The sequence below is a fragment of the Pinus tabuliformis genome, chromosome 1_2 (assembly GCF_031772625.1).
Source record: "Pinus tabuliformis cultivar Carrire ecotype Pingquan chromosome 1_2, CPIR1, whole genome shotgun sequence".
Lineage (NCBI taxonomy): Eukaryota > Viridiplantae > Streptophyta > Pinopsida > Pinales > Pinaceae > Pinus > Pinus tabuliformis.
This window is the reverse complement of record NC_142298.1, coordinates 1,131,185,485-1,131,206,724: the sequence shown is the minus strand read 5'-3', so window position 1 is coordinate 1,131,206,724 and position 21,240 is coordinate 1,131,185,485. Positions and strand designations below refer to the sequence as shown.

The window sequence follows — 21,240 nt, the reverse complement described above, 5'->3', positions numbered from 1 at the left end:
GATTCCTCCAATGCCCTCCATCCTAGGGTTTCCTCTGGATGCGCCATCAAAATTCAACTTCAGCCAGCCCACCGACGGGTAAATCCAACTGCTGGACTCAGACTACGGGCTTTGCTGGCTCCTCGATGTAGCCATGCTCTGGTTGGTGTGTAGCTGGAAGAGTTTTAGAATCCATAAGTCACTAGATGACGGCTTCTCATTAGTTTCCTCTTTTACTTTTACTTGAATTAACTGTTTAATGTTTCTCATGAGAGTGTCTATGGCATGCTCTATGTTTCTGTATTCATCTTGGAATATTCTTCTGTTACGCTCCTTCCAAATGGTCCATGTTAAAAACCCGGGCATAACTTTCCAAATGCTGATGACCCTGGAATTTTTTGAGAAGTTTTTTTTCCAATTTTGTATAGTATCCTGAATGGACTCCCTGTTTCTGTTAGAGTTTAGCATTACACCCTCCGCCAAATTCCATATATGGAAAGCCCAGTCACAGGAATTAAATAAATGATTCATTGTTTCTTCTTCTGCCATGCACATTGGGCATCTGGACGGCCCATGAAAGCCTTTGCTGTGTAGATTTTCCCAAGTCAAGTTTTTTTTCCTCATTAAAAGCCAGAGGAAAGTTTTAATTTTTGGCCAAAATAGGCCGTCCCACACGTTATGACTCTAGGGTGAAACCTCCCTTTTCTCTGTAATTTCTATTAGTTCCCTGGCTTCCTTGAGAGAGAAATTTCCGTTACCATTCATTCCCCATTTGAGCTGTTCCTGTTCGTCTGTCTTCCTTATTTTCCTTTTGAGTAATTGGTCAGTTAGATGCTTTGAACTGTCATCTTCCCCATTGCTGTTATCCAAGTCAAATTTTATCCATTCTCTCCAGATGGTATCCCTGCTGTTCCAGTCCCAGTATTGGTTAACTCTGTAACGACCTTCGTGTTGACATTTCTGCTTGAGCTGATCGAGTTCGGGCTTTTCCAGTTTTGGGAGCTGCTGCCACGCATCTTCCCAAAAAAGCGTTGAATGCCCATTCTGGATCTCCCAGAAACTATTTTCCTATACCAAGTTACGATTTTTCCGAGCAAGATTCGATATGGGTGATCCCTCAGGAACCTCCTGAAGCCTAATAAGATCATTACTATTATGTTCGGGGGTATATTTCTCATTCCAATGTCTTGCCCAGGGGAGATGGGGCTCTTTTATCCATCGCCACCAGAGTTTGGCTCCACAAGTCATGTTGATGATTGAAGGATCCACTAGATTTAGGCCTCCCATAATTTTTGGTTTACAGAGTTTATGCCATGCTACAAGCGCCCATTTTTTCTTCTCCCCATTACCATTCCATAAAAAGGATCTTTGGATTGATCTAATCTGTTGGAGGATGCCCTTGGGGGATAACAGCATGGAGAGAAAGTACTGAGGTATAGCTTGCAGAACAGCCTTTGTGAGAACTAGTCTCCCCGCAAAATTAAGTGCTCTGTACGTCTAGTGCTTGCACCTTTTCTCCAGGTTAGCTATAATTCTCTCCCAGTGCACTTTTTTCCAGGGTTTGAGAGTTAGCAGTGCTCCAAAATATCTTGAAGGTAGACACCCTTTTATGAACCCAAGTATATTAGAGAGGTGCTTCTGAATAGCTGGATGAGTATGGAAGAAGTAAATTGTGGATTTGGAAAAATTGATTTCCATTCCGGATGCCTTGCTGAAAAGATCAAGGATTTTCTTATAAGCTAGAGCCTCTTTCACTGTGGGAGTTCCATGTAACATCGTATCATCCACAAATTGTTGGTGTGTTGTTGCTGGCAGAGATTGGATAGGCTGAAGGCCCTTGATTTTCCCCTCTCTTCTTGCTTTGGCTATAATTCTACTGAGACCTTCCATAAGAATAACGAACAGGAAGGGGGAGAGAGGGTCCCCCTATCTGATTCCCCGAGTAGGTGAAAAGGGTTCAGAGGGAGATCCATTGACAAGGATTGAAAATCTGGCTGACTTAATAAGGGCTAAGATCCAATTGATCCATAGTTTGCAAAAACCAAAGGCTTTTAGAAGGCATTCTAGATATTGCCAACTGACTTTGTCATAGGCTTTCGATAGATCAAGCTGCATTAGCATTCCTGCTAATTTCCTAGTTTGCAGGGTGTGAATCATTTCTTGAGCTAGAAGAATATTGTCTAAGATCTGTCTCCCTTCAACATACCCAAATTTCTCTTCTGATATGAGGCCAGGAAGAATAGGCTTGAGTCTATTAGCTATAAATTTTGAAATAATTTTATAAATGACATTACACAGAGAATTTGGTCTGAACTTCTCAGGAGAGTTTGCTTCTTCCATCTTTGGGATAAGCGCTATGAAGGTTGAGTTGAGAGATTTGAGGATGGTGCCAGATTTTCTAGAGTCCTCAACAACTTCCCAAATCTCATGCTTTACTAGGTTCCAGCAGTATTTGTAAAAATTAATAGTGAAACCATCCGGTCCAGGGGCCTTATCACTAGGCATACTGCGGACAGCTTCCTCCACTTCCTCTAAGGTTATTTCTCTGCTTAGAGCTGAGTTCTGAGCTCCGGTGATGGTTTTGGGGATGGTTGAGATGAGCTCCTTGATGGCATCCTCTCTGTTTGCTGACGGTTCCTTGGCAATACTGCTGAAGTGCCTGGTTAGTAAAGCCGCTATGTCTTGGTGATTCTTTAAAGTTTCACCATTCTCATTCTTGAGTTCCATAATTCTATTCGCACTTCTGTAATCTAGTGAAAATCTGTGAAAAAATTTGGTGTTCTGCTCACCCTCTTTAAGCCACCGAATTCTAGATTTTTGCTTCCAAAGAGTCTCTTCCTGTTGACAACGTGTATGCCACTGACCAGTTAGAACCCTTTCCTACTCTGCAAACTCTTCACTGTTGTGCCCTGAAGCCCACACTTTGTGAATCTGTTCCAGTTTGTTTTCTATCAAGGTTTTTTCCTTAAAGATATCTCCAAACTCTGTAATGTTCCATTCTTTGATTTTGGATTTTGTGTACTTTAGTTTCTTCTGAAGGTTGAACATTTTGGAACCCCCTCCAATCATTGGTTCAGACCACCATTTCTCTACCAGATTGAGGAAGTTGGGGTGATCCAACCAATTTTTTTTGAATCTGAACAGTTTATTCCTGGGGGTACCATGGATAGCTGCTATTAAGGATATTGGCCAGTGGTCATATCCTCCACTTGGAAGGATATCTGACTCGACTAGAATACCATTCATAATTATGCTCTCTAAGATGATAAATCTGTCCAAACGAGAGGCAATCAGCCTATCTCCCCCTCGTCTATTATTCCATGTATAAGTGCCACTCTTAGGTGGGATATCCACCAGTTTGGCACTATCAATGAAATTTGTAAATAATTCAGCATCCCTGCTGAGTTTTCTTATTCCCCCTTTCTTCTCCAGAACAGTAGTTATCATGTTAAATTCACCCCCCATGATGCACTTGGAGTAAGGATGTCTAGAAATTAAACTTTACAGAAACTTTAAAAAAGTTATTTTATCCTCTATCTTCTGGGTCCATAAACATTTATAGATAAGAAGGATTCAGAGTTACCTGTGGGCTGGGCTTCCACGGCTATAAAAGCTATGGTTGCTTCTGCTGATATGATCTGAAGCACTCTTGAGTCCCACAACGTGACTAGACCTCCTTCTCGCCCATGACTTTCTACTTCCATGTAGTTAAGGTGGTTTCCAAGTTTCTTTTTGATGTTAGCCATACTTGTATTATTGCTTTTAGTTTCTTGAATGAAAAAGATATCTGGTTTTTCTTTCTGAAATTTTCTTTTCAGAATTCTCTGCTTTGCTTGGCTGTTTAGCCCTCTTGCATTCCATGATATGATTTTCATGATTAACTAGAAGAATTATTGGTAAAAAGAGAAGGCATCTAGAGCCTTCATCTTCCCTGAGTTTATCATTAATATTCCAAGCTCCTGCAGAGCTTCACCACTTGTTCTCCTTCCTCTCTTCTTTTTTTGCTTAGATCTTGTTGAGTTGTGGAGAAGCCTCTTTGGTGGGTTCCCAGCTCCTCTTGCTATACCTAACTTTCTGCTTTGTCTTTCTAATTCTGCTTTTTGCCTCGCAATGAATAACTCATTAACCTTTCTGATTTCTTCTTCCGGCACATTTTCTATGCCTCGAGATTTCCAGTTTTCTGCCATGACTGGTAGGTTCATTCCTTCCTTTGCTAGAACTTCCTCCAGTTCTAAATCATCGCTTCCTCCATCGCTGGTGAGCATATCTGCATCCTCCTCAGGTTCTTCTGTTTGCTCCTTCATTTGGACTTCGGTGCTTATCATGTTTTCTTCTGTTTCTTTTGTAGTTTGCCCTGTACTATCGATTGGCCCACCATTGGAGGTGAGAGCTTTATTCGGATCCTCTGAGTCTGTGTCTAGCTCTAAGACTTCAAAGGTATTCCTGTGGTATCCTTGTTCTGTTTCTATTCTGTTTGCTCTTCTTCGGTTGGCTCTTTGTCTTATCTTGGGTTTTACAAAGTTATCTCTGCCTCTATCTGCTTGCTCTATTTTAATGACTTCTTCTTGTTTGTTCAGATTACATTCCCTCATTAGATGTCCATGCTCATGACATTTTCGAAAACGAAAAGGAATTTGTTCATAATCTATTACTTGGAAGTAATCCTCATCCCTGTACTCTAGCCATAGACCCTCATGTAGAGCACCGGAGACATCCATTTCCACACATATTCTTTCACATAAGGTGTATTTTCTTTGTATGGTCGCTTCTGAGGCCTTGACAAAAGTACCCAGCCGATCCCCAATTTGTTTCAGTGCTGAGATACCACAGTAGTCAATGGGCAGAGAGAACAACCTTATCCATACTGGTACCTGAGTGAAAGTTTCCATTTCTCGAACGAAATTTGGTTTCCATGGCCGCATGTAGAGACCCGGTGAAGCTAAGAAATACGGGCCTCCATCAAAAATTCTGTCCTTGTCCTCTAGGTTGGTAAAAACTACAGTAAAGAAGCCTTTTGCTCCTAAGTGTAGTTTCACATCGCCCTTGGGTTTCCAGTGTTTTCGTATCCATTGTCATAGAGCTCTTTTGGATGGCCATAAACCCATAAACTTGCAAATGACTGCATGCTCTGCCATGTGTTCTCGATAAGCTTGGATCTCCGGATCTACTATGACAACTCTTAGGGTCTCTGCTTTTTTAGGTTTGCAGGTTCCGCTCGCTGTTGGGTGGTTGCTGGGGTTCGAGCTGGTTTCACCTTCCATTCCTTCTTTCCCCTGGGGGTCTTCCTTTTGTTCCCCCTTCTCCTTTGACTGCTTCTCATTATGATCCACGAGTCTTTGTCCTGTAGTGGTATTTTTTCCATTATTCACCAGTCCCTCAACTTCTTTTTCATTGATTTGAGGGTTGCTGCTTGGTCCTTTGCCCTCTTCTTGTTTTTTCTCCTTGTTTTTCCCACTATTCTGCTTGAGTCTCTCATATCCTGAAATTATGACTCCTTCCTGCATTGTTGGTTTCTGCTTCTGCATGACTATTTTTTTGAAAGAAGGGGTCCCAATGGACCCCTCGTTGACCATCTGCAGGGTCAGATTTTGTCCCCTTCTAAGCAAAACCGCTAGCCTCGATCTATTCGCTTCCAGCTCTGTGTCTATAACAGTGCCCAGAAACCCTAACCTCAAGGCGCCGCCATCGCTCCTGCTCAACCTCAGTTCTCCAGTCTGAACGGAAAAATTTAAACAATTGATTTCACTTCATGTCTAAGTTCCAAGAGTTCTCGAGGCAATCAAACAAACTACCTTAAGAATGAGATGTTGAAATCATGGGGATTCAGATCTGTCTATACACTGCAGTGACATAATTCTCATTTGACAAATCCCATTAAAAAATTTCATGTTTTTTTAATTATACTAAAAATCACTAAAAATTATAATGGTTGGATTCATTTTTATTATGTTCCATTCCCTTTTACCAACATTATTAAGTCGAGAAGTGCACAGTAATGTCAAAGAATAAATTGTTAAAAAAATTCTTTCAACACGTAGGAATGACTCTTAAAATATATATTTGAAGGTTCTTTCCGATCCTCTACAATGATTCAAACTCTTACACTAACATTTAAGACTCGCAAACAAACTCTAACTTGTTATAATCACCATTTTCATACAAAGATATGATTACACAAACTAGTCTTTACAAAATAAGGTATATACCAACAAGATCCTTAGATTGATTGGATTCTAGCATTGGAGAATAATTTCATTTGAACTTTTATCAGGAATTTTAATAAGTTTAAATTTTTTACATAGATCCTATGATCTTAATCAATAATTTAGTTATGATAGTTGGAAGTCATTCTCCTTTGATTTTTTTAAAAAAACTCTTATCCATATATATAATATCAAAAGCACACTTTAATTAATTAATTTTTTTTATATTTTTAAGTTTTTCTTTGAATTTAACAATACAACGATAACATATTTTTTTGCAAGATTGTGAATTTTCATTATTTAAAATGTGTTTTTGAATATATAAATAACTATAATACCCGAAAAAACTCGAAATTATAAAGGTCTCAAATTTATGAACTCATTAGAAAAATTGTGAGGTAAAAAATGGGCCTCAAAATAAAAATATACAACCAAAATAAACTTTATAAGAACCAATGGGATTCGACATGATGATGTCAACCATGGGGGATGATTCACCATTTTTGGAGAAAAAAAGTAAAAACATTAAAAAATAAAAAACTACTTTTTCAACTCGTATTTTCAATCTATCTCCCTACTGCTTTACTCAAATGTTGGATGCAAAATTTAGTTCCTCATCCAAGGAGTACCCACGTTGAATACTTTTAATGGACCTTGCTACAGGAAAAATGAGAAATACTTGAAAAATGTTATTTCAATCTCATTTTTTCATGTATTTCTCATTTTTTGTGTAGCAGGATCCATCGAAAGTATGCAATATGGGTACTCCTTGGATGAGGAATTCAATTTTGCATCCAAAAATTTATCCCACTCGAAATTTGAGTAAAATCATAGGCAGATAAGCTGAAAATATGAGTTGAGAGAATAGGTTTTTATTTTTTCCCTCTAACATTTGATGATGTAATCTAATATTATTTTATTATTTCCACTATTATTTTGTAATATTCCTTAGGAGACCCATTTTAGACCTCAAAATTTCTCTAATTTAACGCTACCTCCAGAAGGCTGGCGTCATTCAGGATAACAAATATGTTGTACTATTCCTCTTGCTTCTCATTTATTACTCTACTAGGAAGAGCCTTGAGTTGCTAGTGGAAAGGTATTGAGTTAAGATATTGTTAGTTTCTTCTCCTAGAGTGACTAGGGCCAGGAACCTAGTGGGAAACATCTTCAATAATATTTAAGTCCAAAAAATAAGACGTTCATTAGCATAAATAATCTCAAGACGTTGAATCTCTACTTGAACCTTAAGATGAACAATGACGTGGTTAATATTTGCAACCTCATGAACCTGTGCTTGGGCACAAGTTCTAATATGAGAATCTTGACCACCCTAACATTTCTGACCACCCTCACCCACCTCTATGGTTGCTCATATGTTGTTAAGGTTGGCTACTCATATTATACATACACCATGGGAGCGATACAACTGTATGAGAAATAACAAGGGAGGAATAGAAATAGGGATAAAGAAAAGGCCGAAAATTGAGAAAGTTTGCATATAGAGAGCAAGTAGTGAATGGAGCTAGTGGAAAGGAGAAATATTACTAGACAAAGCTTCAGGAAATAAAATTCATGCCACCATTCTTGGTCACATAATGTAACAACAAAAAACACATAACCATGAAAAATCCCACAATTGAGCTTCCAAAAGTAAGTGTGGACGATATAGAGAACACATAAAGTACCACGAGTAGAGTCTCTTGCCTTGGCCCTTAGGATTAGACTGAAGTGAACCTCTCAATACTCCACAACAACAAAAAAATGAAAAATAAAAGTCCCAACCAACCCACCAACAAGCAGATGATCGACCACGCTCATGAAGCCTTGTTTCTAGCCGCTCTAAGAAGACTATGCCTCAAGAAGACCACACCTACGAATTCTTGGAGCATAAAACATTGGAATCAAATCTCCACAGATGTCTTAGCACAAATAAATTTATTTTAATTATAATTTTAAAATATTAATTATTATTTATTACAAAAAAATACTACAAATAATTATTAAATATTAAATATTTAAATCTTTAAATTTAATAATAACCCAAATTATATATAAAATTAATAAATATTTAATCATCTATTTAAATACTTACAACTTTTATATACTGATTAATTTAAAAAAAATAATAAACCATTTAAATAGTGTAATTGTTATGAACCCTTGAATTAAACTTACACATCATGGTATTCGATAAAAGATATAACAATTCAAAATACACAAAAAATTTCATATTGATATGGGTGTTCTTAAACACTAGTGACAAACTTTTGTATTATTTCATGGATTTCCTTTGTACTATTTCATGCACTTCCTTTCAAGTCTAGTGAGATTTTAAACTTATTGTTATGATTCCATTTTTTTCAAGTCGAGAGATATTAAACTATTGTGTGGATGAAATTTTTATTAAAGCTAAAGGGAATAATTTAGTATGAAAGTTAATTTTTTCTCAATTTAATTTTAAATTTATTGTATGATGAGTGTTGAGAGTGTGTTATATTTTTTCCACGCATCATAGGTCCAGGGCAACGCCTCGAAAAAAAATTATTTTAGGCGGTACCAATAATAGTTGGATGGACCCAAGGATGGGGGGTAGATCCAAAGATGGTGGGCAGACCTACCCATGGTTTTGTGCATATCTTTAGCACATGGTTTTTGGGTGTTATACAAAATCTAAGGTTGCGAACAAAAGTATCTTCCTTAGGCCTAGTGGATTGACCTAGAATAACAAAAAGACAAAGGGACTAATTTTTTCCTTAAATTAAATAGATAATGGGATGAAGTCTACCTGGAATATGTCATATGCTTCATTCCTTCCTTGGCTTGTATGCTCCATTCCTAGCTTTGATCACTATAATTAGAACCTGTATAGTCAGACAACACAAGTAAAAAATCTACAAAATCTATGTAGCATCATCTAATCACTTTATTCAATAGATCAACATGGTATTGAAATATATGAAACCATAACATCATATATAGAAAAAGAAAGAAATCTTTGCATTAATATAAATGGAGTGAGTTACAACCAAAAATAGGTGTTGATCTTGTAGAAGATCTCCTCCAAGTTGACTTGTCCTTTCATTGACACAAAGTGCAGCTCTAATCACCCTAATGCATGGAATGATATCTCTCACATCAGCAGCATAATGGTAGAATCACTCTCCAAAAGTCAACAACAACCAACCAGGTGCTTGTGGAATGAGGTGAATATATAGGATAGGGAGGTAGTTTAGAAATTCTTATCCATTTACTAATCTAGGCTTGAGATCCACTCTTGATGGGAGGATGAGCTCGAGGGATAAGGGATGAAAACTCAAGGTATGATAGGATAGGATTTGAGACTTTTTCCTAAGGTAAATAGTTATGATGCAAGAGCATTTGAGTACCTCAATGAAAAAAAAACTAGAGAAACAAGACACGTGGACGACCAGGCCAATCATGAACAAAATTCAGTTAGTGAACAAATTTCAGTGAAAAATTCAGTTAAAACTGCCATCTATGTATAACGAGATATTAAGGAAGAGTTGTTTTTTGCATAAAAAAAGAGAGAACCTGTGCGTGTGAGGGAGAGAGAGTTTAAGTAAGAGGATACAATGTAGTTGTAGGAGAATTCATGATTAAGGTTGAGATGCCTTAAATTGTAATCGAGTTTGTAAATAATGGAAATGCGTCTTATGTGAATTTATGTCTGTGTATTTATTATTAGGCCCAGGCAGTTGAGAAATAGAAATCTCCTGGGTTAGACTTCTTTCTTCCAATCGGAAATCAATGAAAAATCCGAATTCCATAGCTTACGTAAATCAAGTTTGAATTCGTTTTTGCATGGTCTTTGACTTTACTCTAGAATTCGTTTTGGGAAGGTTTGATATAATATACATATACCAGGCTATTTATGGTGATCGGGGATTTTTTCTGGAAACCAATTCTGATTCTTGTAATCGTTTAAGATAATAATTTTGCTAGTATAGAGGGTTATATATTGTTTGTCCAAGGATAATGAGTAACCAAGGGCCAGGGGCAGATGGCGTGGGTGGCCTTCCGTCCCTTCCAAGCAGGAGGCAGAAGCGAACTCCTTCAGACACAAAGAAGAAGACTCCATCTGAAAATGGGAAACCTTCCTCCGAGGGAGGTCGAAAGTCTATGGGATCCAGTTGTTCATCATTCAGGTCTGGGGAACAAATTGTAAAGAGCTTGAGTTTATCAAAAGCTCTGACAATTCCAGAGGCTGCAACAATTCTAGATGCTCATCGTCGCATGTCCACGTGTAGAGTGGGTGTTGCCCTCCTTATCAGCAGTCTTCTAAATGGGAAGAAGAAGAAGAGATTGAGAACCTCATTCCCTCTACAGACATCAAAGTGTTTGTGGGGAATCTGCCCTAGAGTGTCGACAGTGCCGAGTTAGCAGAGCTTTTCAAGGACGTGACTGACAAACAGGAAATGCCTAAAGAGAAGCGTTTCCGACAGGCTTTGTGGGCCATAACCCACAGGCCCAAGATGCATTTATTAGGGAAATGGGATTTTGATTCTCCCCAAAATCTCGTCCCCATCAAGTGGTATCAGAGCGAGAAAAGATTTCCTGCGGAAATGATTTTTTGCATGTGAAGAAAGAAGAGCTATAGTTTTGCTGAAGATTTGTAAGCTTGTATTTTTTTAATTTATTTTGTGAAGATGAGAATATTGCAGCAAACCTAGTGCAGGAGTGCTCAATTGGCTTGAGAGGAGAGAACCAGAGAGATTCCGAAAGACTAAGCTCAGGAGAGAAGCTTGGAAAGGTATCTGGTAGCAAGGAGGACTTGCTATTGCAGAGATTTGGTTGCAGCTCACAGAAGACCATGAAGGTAGTTCCATTGAAGAAGTGAAACAGTGGGTAGAATTGCTAAGGATAAGGAAAATCATATGACCAGGAGGTCATAAATTTTTGTACCTCGGGAGTCTGATGCAGGAGCATCCTAGTACCTCAATGAAAAAAAAAAAACTAGAGAAAGAAGACACGTGGACAACCAGGCCAACTATGAACAAAATTTAGTTAGTCAACAAATTTCAGTTAAAATTTCCATCCGTGTATAATGAGATATTAAGGAAGAGTTGGTTCATGCATAAAAAGAGAGAGAACCTGTGCGTGTGAGGGAGAGAGAGTGTAAGTAAGAGGATACAATTTAGTTGCAAGAGAATTCGTGTTTAAGGCTGAGATGCCTTAAATTGTAATCGAGCTTGTAAATAATGAAAATGTGTCTTATGTGAATTTATGTCTGTGTATTTATTGTTCGGCCCAGGCGAGTGAGAAATAGAAATCCCCTAGGTTAGACTTCTTTCTTCCAGTGGGAAATCAATCAAAAATCCGAATTCCATAACTTACGTAAATCAAGTTTGAATTTGTTTTTGCATGGTCTTTGACTTTTCTCTAGAATTTGTTTTGGGAAGGTTTGATATAATATACATATATTGGGCTATTTATGGTGATCGGGGATTTTTTCTGGAAACCAATTCTGATTCTTGTAATCATTTAAGATAATAATTTTTCTAGTATAGAGGGTTATATATTGGTTGTCCAAGAATAATGAGTAACCAAGGGCTAGGGGAAGATGGCGTGGGTGGCCTTCCGTCGCTTCCAAGTAGGAGGAAAAAGCACACTCCTTCAGACACAAAGAAAAAGACTCCATCTGAAAACGGGAAACCTTCCTCCAAGGTAGGTCAAACGTCTATGGGATCCAGTCATTTATCGTTCAGGTCTTGGAAACGAATTTTAAAGCACTTGAGTTTATCAAAAGCTCTGACAATTCCAGAGGCTACAACAGTTCTATATGCTTTTCATTGCATGTCCACGCATAGAGTGGGCGTTTCCCTCCTTAGCAGTAGTCTTTAGAATGGGAAGAAGAAGAAGAGATTGAGAACCGCATTCCCTCTACAGACATCAAAGTATTTGTGGGGAATCTGCCCTGGAGTGTTGATAGAGCCGAGTTAGCAGAGCTTTTCAAGGACACGACCAACAAACAGGAAATGACTAAAGAGAAGCATTTCCAACAGGCTTTGTGGGCCATAACACACATGCCCCAAGATCGATTTATTAGGGAAATGGGATTTTGATTCATCCCAAAATCTTGTCCCCATCAAGTTATAACATATACTGGAAGCTTCTAGAAGAGGAAGCCTCGTGATTCTTTTTTTTTCCTGAATTTCTAGAATCAACACACCCCTAACACTGGGAAACCTGCTGGTGATCAACGCGGGTGAAGAATAGGGCAACCTGGTAGTCAATGTTGGTCAATGAGGGTCCCGGGTACATTGGTCATTAAAATGACTGAAATAAAGTAGTTTCGGGAAGAAACTCAGGGATTAGAAAAAGTTATGCTTAGGGATTGGTGTATGGACGATGAAAAATGTTTCAAAGGATGTGAATGATCCTATTTGCAAGCCTATTGACCATATGTGACAAAATGGCCTAATAGGTTGTCCCCTAAAGAGAAAAGTCAGAAATGATAGTTGAGGATTGAAGTGATTTACCTTGTGAAAAGTTGGGATCAAGAACAACTAGTGAGATCATCATTTGTTACAATACATTTACATCATGACATATTTTATGGAGGCATACCCATACTCATCACATAAGCTAAAATTACATATGAAATGATCAAAAGACACGTCCCCAGATGATAAATGGTGGATCCATGACTGGATGACTGTCTGTATGATCATAGCCATCATACATTGTGATCTTGTATTACTCTTGAAATCACAGCCCGGATGGATGAAAATAGATTTGGGGTCTTCTATCTTGTTCACATGACCAACCAATGTATGAGTCTAACCATGTGAATTAATGAGCTAAGGTCGAACATAGTCGACACCATCTGATTACCAGATGATGGTGTAAGTCGTTAAAAATCGTGAGAGAAAACACCAATGATGTTAATGGCTCTCAAGGTACTGGAGTAAAATTTGTATGTTGTGAATAAATGAGTTGACGTCGAACAACGCACACAATCTTTCAGTCGGAGGACGATGATGAAAACTTGTCTCCAAGAGCGAGGAAATTTCCATTGATGTATACAAGCACCAAGGTATAGAAGAGTGTTTCTAAGTCGACTTCTTGGATAATGAGTTGATGTCGACAGGAAGTGACCTATCGTAGGAGGGCCTTGATGTATCCCTCATCAATGACATGAAAGGTATGATGATTTGAGACAAAATGACCAGAATATTGTTGATATGGAACTGGATTAGGAAAGGCAAACATGGAAAGAAGGCTTCAGAGTATTGTAGTAGATATTGAATGAATGATTTCTCTTGAACACTACAACAAAACTGAATGGGGTTGGCATAATTGACCCAAAACAAAAATGGAGGCTTTGAAACGGTATGATTAACCAGAAGACAAGAATATTTTCCAACCCAACAACCACGGAGATGAAGTGGAAGAGTTTTATGTTCAAGAGCGACTTGCTGCCATTAAAGATGGAGTACCTTGTTTTCCCAATTTCCCCAACCATACTGGTCAATACCTTTCTATATTTTAACAAGCTTGAGGAGGATAACATATGCTTGATCTATGATTTCATCTTTTGAATGAATCTCTCTGAGAATATTTAACGAACATAGAGAAGAAGTGGTTCAGTCTCGCCATGAACGACGAGTCCATTGTTGTTTGATGTTTTAACGATTCTAGCAAAGGTGAAAAATCGTCATCTTTTTCATGTTTGGAGAGTTTGAAAAAGAAAACTTCATATGTTCCTTTTCATAGATAGTCCCTCAGGTCCGAAAAGGCAGAAAATAATACCCGAGAGAACCTCTTAGCCATGTTTGACTAAGGTATTCCTTTTTGGTAAGTAGTATATCTCATTCTGGAGAATTTTTAATCTTATGCAGAGTATATGTCTTTTCATTTACTTTAATGAGTTCGAAAAGACAAGTGCTCGATAATATTTCCATATTTTGGGAGTTTGAAAAGAGTTGAAAGAGGACTCCACCTAGAGGAACGAGTGGTATAAAAGGTAGCAACTAGTTTCAGTCATGACGGAACTCCTCAAAACATAAAATGGTCAAGGGGTTGGCTAATAAGAACATTCATCGTAACAATTATCTAGGAAAGGGTAAAAAACCAAGTGAAAGCATATGATCGACCAAGAAGATGGTGACGAAGAAAAACAAGGATCATCTGGAAAAAACAGGCCCATAAAAATAGCAATCACGAGAGGTAGGATGAAAATGATAATGGTTTCATTTTTACACAATCTTGAAACATAGGAAATAATGCATGAAGTTACTTGAAGATGGTTTCACTTTTTCACAAGATTGAAACATGAGAAAAAATATGCTTGAAATTGGTTTCATTTTTAAACAAGCTTTAAATAGAGAAAAACTATGCTAGAAATAAGTTTGCATGCCCCCAACATAATGACTCAATTCGAGGTACATGCCCCCCAAGATTCATTTCATTCACCTAAGTACACTACCTGTTACTAACAGGTGGATGGAATGAAGGTTAATTTATGAGATCAAGGGAAAGACTCAACTGGGAATTTACGAGATCTAATCAAAGACTTGAATTGGAAGGGAATCTATTTCATTTTTTAACGAGCTTGTCACAGGAGAAGAACTATGCTCAAGGGACCTTGTTTCCTTTTTTAATGAGCTTGACACAAGAAAAGGAAATTTTCTTAGTGACCCTTGTTTCATTTTTAAGGAGCTTGACACAAGAAAAGGAACTTTTCTTAGTGACCCTTGTTTCATTTTTAAGGAGCTTGACACAAGAAAAGGAATGTTTCTCCAATGACCTTGTTTCATTTTTTAAGGAGCTTGACACAAGAAAAGGAACTCTGCTCCAACACCTTGTTTCATTTTTTAAGGAGATTGACACAAGACAAGGAACTCTGCTCAGAAATCAGATCATGGTCTCTAAGATACCATAGCTTCCAAGAGGTTCTCATCAAATGGAAGAAAAACACTTTGGAAAGGATACATATAAAAGGATCCAATGGAAAGATCAGGCTCCAATGCCCCCAGTGTTGGGTTGTGTTATATTCTTTCCACGACTAGCCCAAATAGTTAACCGGGGGGTTAGAGGGGTGGCAAAGCCCCCCCACCTCGTTGCACCTATTGCGTAGCATGGGGGGGTCACAGGGGGTTTAAGGGGTGCAGGTAACTCCCCTCTATGGGGTCTAGGGCAGCGCCCCAGAAAATTTTGTTTTTTGGACCCTATATTAGGTTGGGCAGACCTACCTATGGTTTTGTGCATGATTTTCGCACATGGTTTTGGACGTGATGGTTTTCGGTCCATGGTATTGGATGATTCGGCATGTATAAATATGTATTGAAACATTGAAAGGAACATAATGAAAAATCAAGCTGGTAGTCCCGGTTTTGGGATCCAAGGGAAATCTCTGTGTATATGTGTTTTATGTGTTATGCTCTCGCATTATTTATTTTCTGTGTTTTAGAATTCGCATGCAGGTAATTTCTGTATGGGGTTAAAACCTACATTTGGTATCGGAGATGTTTTGGTTTCAAGGGGACACCTTTGTTGTTGAGGGGTTTCGCTCAGGCCTATGGTAGACCCTGTTCAGTGGGAAATCTATGAGATTGATTCTGGTGGTGAAAGAAGATGGAAGGCAGTGGAAAGATACAGATCGAGAAATTTAATGGTCAGAGTTTTGAGTTGTGGAAACTCGAGATGGAGGATCTGTTGGTGGATAAAGATTAGTGGATCGCGGTAGATTCAGGTACTAACCAATGGGAGTGTCTAATGAAGAATGGAAGAAGTTGGATTAGAAGGCAAAGAGCACAATATGATTGTGTGTCTCAGATTCAGGATTGATGAATGTATCAGGGGAAGCTGACAAGTTAGGGACTTTGTACCAACCTAAGTCTCTCGTGAATAAACTGTTCCTATGAAAAAAGTTGTATAACCTGAGGATGAAAGATGGAGACTCGGTGACAGATAATTTTAACGCATTTAATACTATGGTAAGTCAGTTATTATCTGTTGATATTAAAATTTTAGATGAAGATAAATGCATCAGTTTGTTGTGTTCTCTACTAGATTCGTGGGATAGTCTGGTTATTGCAATAGGTAGTAATACAACTGTCGTGCAGTTTGATGATGATGCAGGTTACCCTGCAAAACCCAAAATATTTTTACATCTCATGCGTATACAAATGCATCTTCAATATCAATCTCTGAAATACCCCATTCCAGCTATTCCCCAAACACTTTCAATATGCGGAAGCATTTAAACATATGCAATAAAATCATAACCCCGACAATCTTCACACAAAGGTTCCTTCATGAATGGAAATCTTTTCCTTGCATACACTCCACAATCAATTTTCCATGGGATTAAACCTAAGCTTCAAACCTTCATGCAGAAGTTTGTCAAACACCACTCAAATATCAATAATTTAACAAATCGACTCTGTTTCTGTTAATTAAGCAAGCCCTTGCCTTTTTAAAACAGACTTGATATTGGTTGAACAGCCAACCCATTCAACGCCATAATAAACCATCGTTTCAACTATCAATCTAATCTTGGACCAGGTTCAACTTAATCTAAAGCATCAACAATCATAGTTCCTACGAAATCATCATTTCCATCCGATATTGAAGCCACAGCTTTAATATCCTCCCGTCCTTTTACAAGTCTGGACTTTGTTTTCAGCGCCTCAACAAGGTCCTGCACAATTTTATCAATTCCCTTTTTTCAAGGAAGCTGGATTGGCTCCTGAACTGACATTCAAAAGTCCCAGCTTTATAATTTCCCGTGCTAAAACAGATGCAGTAGTTGTCCCATCACCTGCTGAATCATTGGTCTTACTTGCAACCTCCCGGATCAAAGTTGCTCTTGCATTTTCCATTGCATCAGGAAGTTCAATAGCATGAGCAATTGTAACTCCATCATTAACAACTTTTGGAACTCCAAATTCATCTAACACAACATTACGACCTCTAGGTCCCAACGTAACCCCAACCGCATTAGCCAATTTGTCAATGCCTATCTTCAATGCAACGTGAGACACTTGATCGAAGGCAATATCATTTGCTGCCTCTTTCACAACAAGTCGGCTTCTTCTTCCCCATTGCTTCGCATTCAATGCTATCGGCCTCGCCAACAGGCACTGTTTCGGTAAGCCCCTTGCTATTCTCTTATCCGACGTACTGATTTAACTCGCTTCAATGCTAACTTATGCAAATAAGTGTCCTCAGCCAATTACATTAGCGTCAAAATGTCTTTATAACAGGTTGATCTGTATATAAACACCGCAACTCTCCCTTGTTTTATCTGCACAGCTGTATGATAAATTGGTGGGTTTAAATCGCTCTTGGCAAACTCTTCAAATTTCGATTTCTTACCATAACGCCGATGCAATTTCTATTTGGGATCACCACTTGCCGGAATGATATGTCACGCAAGTTTCGCATAGTTCATATCGCCGATGCCACAATTCTGGAACCGATTCACTCCAAAATTGATTATAATCTTCGCCTCCGGTTTTATTGCAATATGATGGGATATGCAATTTCTCCCGCTCCGATGACAATTACACAGAATCGATACAACAAACACCGTTTATTTTCCTTTGGCAAGATTCTGAAGCAATTGCCGCGTTGATGATCTTCGTGTCACTCTGTGCTATCACCCTGTTCCAATAAGAATTCACTCACTCACAATTTGTATGTTAATGACTTTTCCACACTCACAAAATGTGACAGTGCCGAGACTGAATAAAACACAGAATTCATATAATTTTCATAAGAACACACAGACTACCATCATTTCAAACAATTTCTCAGAAAAGAACAATGTCCGAACTTCACAATTCGTTGTATAATGGTGCATTCAATATTTATTAAAATCACAATAAACAACAGAACAACTCTCGGCCTTTGGCCCAATTACACAGTAAAAATGACCCCTGTCAATCGATACAGTTCACCCACATTCTGAGCTTACGCTCCACACAAAACCTATTCTAATCTACCTGATCTATTTTTGCCTTCTAAGCTCATTAATCTATACAAATTGAATTGAACTGATTTAGGTTCAAATCCCTTTAATCACTCAACAAAGTCCTCAAATATCTCAACAAAATCCTAAAATCACTCCTGAATCCCTAAGGATCCTCTCTCACCCAAAATTAATGAAACTAATTTCTAAATTAATATTTAGAAAAATCTCCCATCCCTTTACATCCTCCACTGACCAAATATAATTTAATCACTCAAAACCCTATTAATATTTACATAAATTTAATGTTTTCTCAAAAACATGAGACCCCTTAGTTTTAATAAATACAAAGAAGTTTTCCGAGTCTATGCTCCTGCATCAGATGAAATAGTTTCATCCTTGCTGACGGAGGAGATGAGATGGAAAAATATGGAGAGCTAGAATGGTGATGCCTTCTCTGTACGAGGATGGTCCCAGAACATAAACAAAATAAGTCATCAAGTGGGAGATCTAAATCTCCAGGAAAACATCTAAAGGTGGTGCACTGGAAATGTGGAAAGGAAGGGCACTACAAAAGGGACTGTAAATCTAAAGCTCCTCATAAAGGAAAGGGATCTGATGATTCTCCTTCTGCAAAGGCGAAAACCACCTCAGATGAAGGTGGGGATGTGTACTTGGATTCTTCAAGTACACATGTAGATCATGAGGCATGGTTGATTGACTCAGGAGCATCCTTTCACTTCACTCGCCATAGAGAGTGGTTCTACAAGTATGAGAAATACGATGGTGGTGATATATTCTTAGGGGATGATAGGAAGGCTAGAATCGTTGGTTGTGGAAAAGTAAAGTTGAAGTTGAAAGGTGGAAGGTGGAAGGGTTAGCACACTTCCGGGTGTTCTACATATTCCAGCATTGGCCAGAAATCTAATTTCCTGTAAGCAAGCTGGATGATGCAGGTGTAAAAGCAGTGTTCGAGAAGGATAATTACAAGATGGTTCAGGGAGCACTGGTATTGATGCGGGGAGTTTGGATCGGAACTCTGTACACGCTACAAGGTAGCACTGTTGTTGATGGGTGCAATAGATATGTGGTTCTTGAAAGTGGAGTAGAAAATCTAGTGGTCTCTGGAGAGAAGACCATGTTGTGGCATCAAAGGCTTGGACATATTGGAGAGAAGGGCCTTCGAATAATTCATGGTAAAGGTATAGTAGAAGGTATGATTAATAGCTCTCTGGATTTTGATTTCTGTGAAAATTGGGTATATGGGAAGCAGAATCAGGTGAGTTTCCCCTCTGGTGGTAAGAGGGTGAAACAGATATTAGAACTTGTGCACAATGATGTGTTTGGACCTATGAAGGTTCCATCACTAGGTAAGTCTGTGTACTATGTATCATTTATAGATAACTTCTCAAGGAATACATGGATATATTTCCTTAAGAAGAAATCTGAAGTCTTTGACATGTTTAAATAATTTAAGGCTTTGGTGGAAAACCAGATAGAGAATAAGATAAAGGTGTTGAGGACAGATAACGGTGGAGAGTTTTGCAGTAAGGAACTTGAAGAATTCTGTAAGAAGTGTGGTATAGCATGGTAGAAGACTACTCCATACACACCTGAGAAAAATGGAGTTGCAGAAAGAATGAACAAGACGTTGATAGAAAGGGCAAGAAGCATGCTCAGTGGTGTCGGGTTAGGACAGGAATTCTGGGCAGAGACGATGAAGACAACATGTTACCTGGTCAACAAATCACCTTCATCAGCGTTGGAGGATAAGACTCCACAAGAGGTATGGAATAGTAAGAAACCATCTCTTTCACATTTGAGGGTATTTGGATGTGATGCATATGTACATGTTCCAAAGGAGAAATGAACCAAGTTGGATAGTAAATCTTAAAAGTACATCATTATTAGGTATAAGGATGGTTTAAAGGGTTATAAGCTTTGGAACCCAGTAACAAGGAAGGTTGTGTATATCCAAGATGTGGTGTTCAGAGAGGTAAAAGATGTTATTAAACATAAATTCTAACCAAAGGAACCTGAGAAGATAGAGTTTGAGCTTAAGGAGGAAGAATCAGACTCTATAATAGAGGAGGAATCAGAAGATGAAGAGCCACAAACTCCGGGTGTGAGAAGATCAGTTCGAGAAAGAAGGTATCCAGAAAGCTATAATCCATCCCTGTTCAAATTTTTCTTTATCTATTACTGACGATGATCCCAGAACTGTGAAGGAAGTAATAGATTCAGAGGATGGCAAACTCTGGAAAGAGGCCATGGTTGATGAAATGGCATCTTTGCACAAAACTAAGGCTTGGGATCTGGTGGAGTTGTCGGCTAGAAGGAAACCCATTGGCATGAAATGGGTGTTCAAGGAGAAGACAAATGCAGAAGGAAACGTGGAGAAATAAAAAGCTCGGTTGCTAGCAAAAGGTTATTCCCAAGTGCCGGGAATTGATTTTGGTGATATTTTTTCTCCTGTTGCCAAGGTAACTTCTATTACATTACTTATATCTGTTGATGCTACTTTTTATTTTTAGGTAGAACAGATGGATGTGAAGACAACATTTCTTCACGGGAATTGGAAGAGGAAATCTACATGAAGCAACCTGAAGGCTTTGTGGTGAAGGGTAAGAAAGAACTGGTATGCAAGTTAAATAAGTCTTTGTATGGGTTAAAACAGTCACCAAGGATGTGGTATTAGAAATTTGATACATTTATACGGGAACTTGGCTTCACCAGAAGAAAATCAAATCATTGTGCTTATCTTAAATTAATTGGTGACCGTGTTATTTATCTGGTCTTGTATGTGGATGATATGTTGCTGGTTGGAAATGACAAAGAAATTATCCAGGATTTGAAGACCCTATTGTCCTCCAAATTCGACATGAAAGATCTTGGTGCTTCAAATTATATTTTGGGCATGGAAATTAAAAGAGATCAGGCAAAGGGGAAGCTATGGTTAAACCAGAGGAAGTATGTCGAGACAATATTGCAGAGATTTAATATGCAAGATAGTAAACCAGTGAAGGTTCCTATTCCTCTAGGTGTGAAGTTATCTACTGAACAGTGTCCCAAGACACAAGAAGAGGAAGAGGACATGTCCCGTGTTCCATATGCAAG

The 21,240-nt window shown here is 38.4% G+C and overlaps 1 protein-coding gene across 1 annotated transcript; it reads right to left on the bottom strand.

Annotated features, from left to right (window-relative positions):
• Nucleotides 1-2,859: 2,859 nt before the first annotated feature.
• LOC149210144 (uncharacterized) lies at nt 2,860-3,444 on the bottom strand. The gene has a single exon (XM_089398888.1). The coding sequence runs from the start codon at nt 3,442-3,444 to the stop codon at nt 2,860-2,862; it is 585 nt and encodes a 194-aa protein (XP_089255014.1).
• Nucleotides 3,445-21,240: the final 17,796 nt, after the last annotated feature.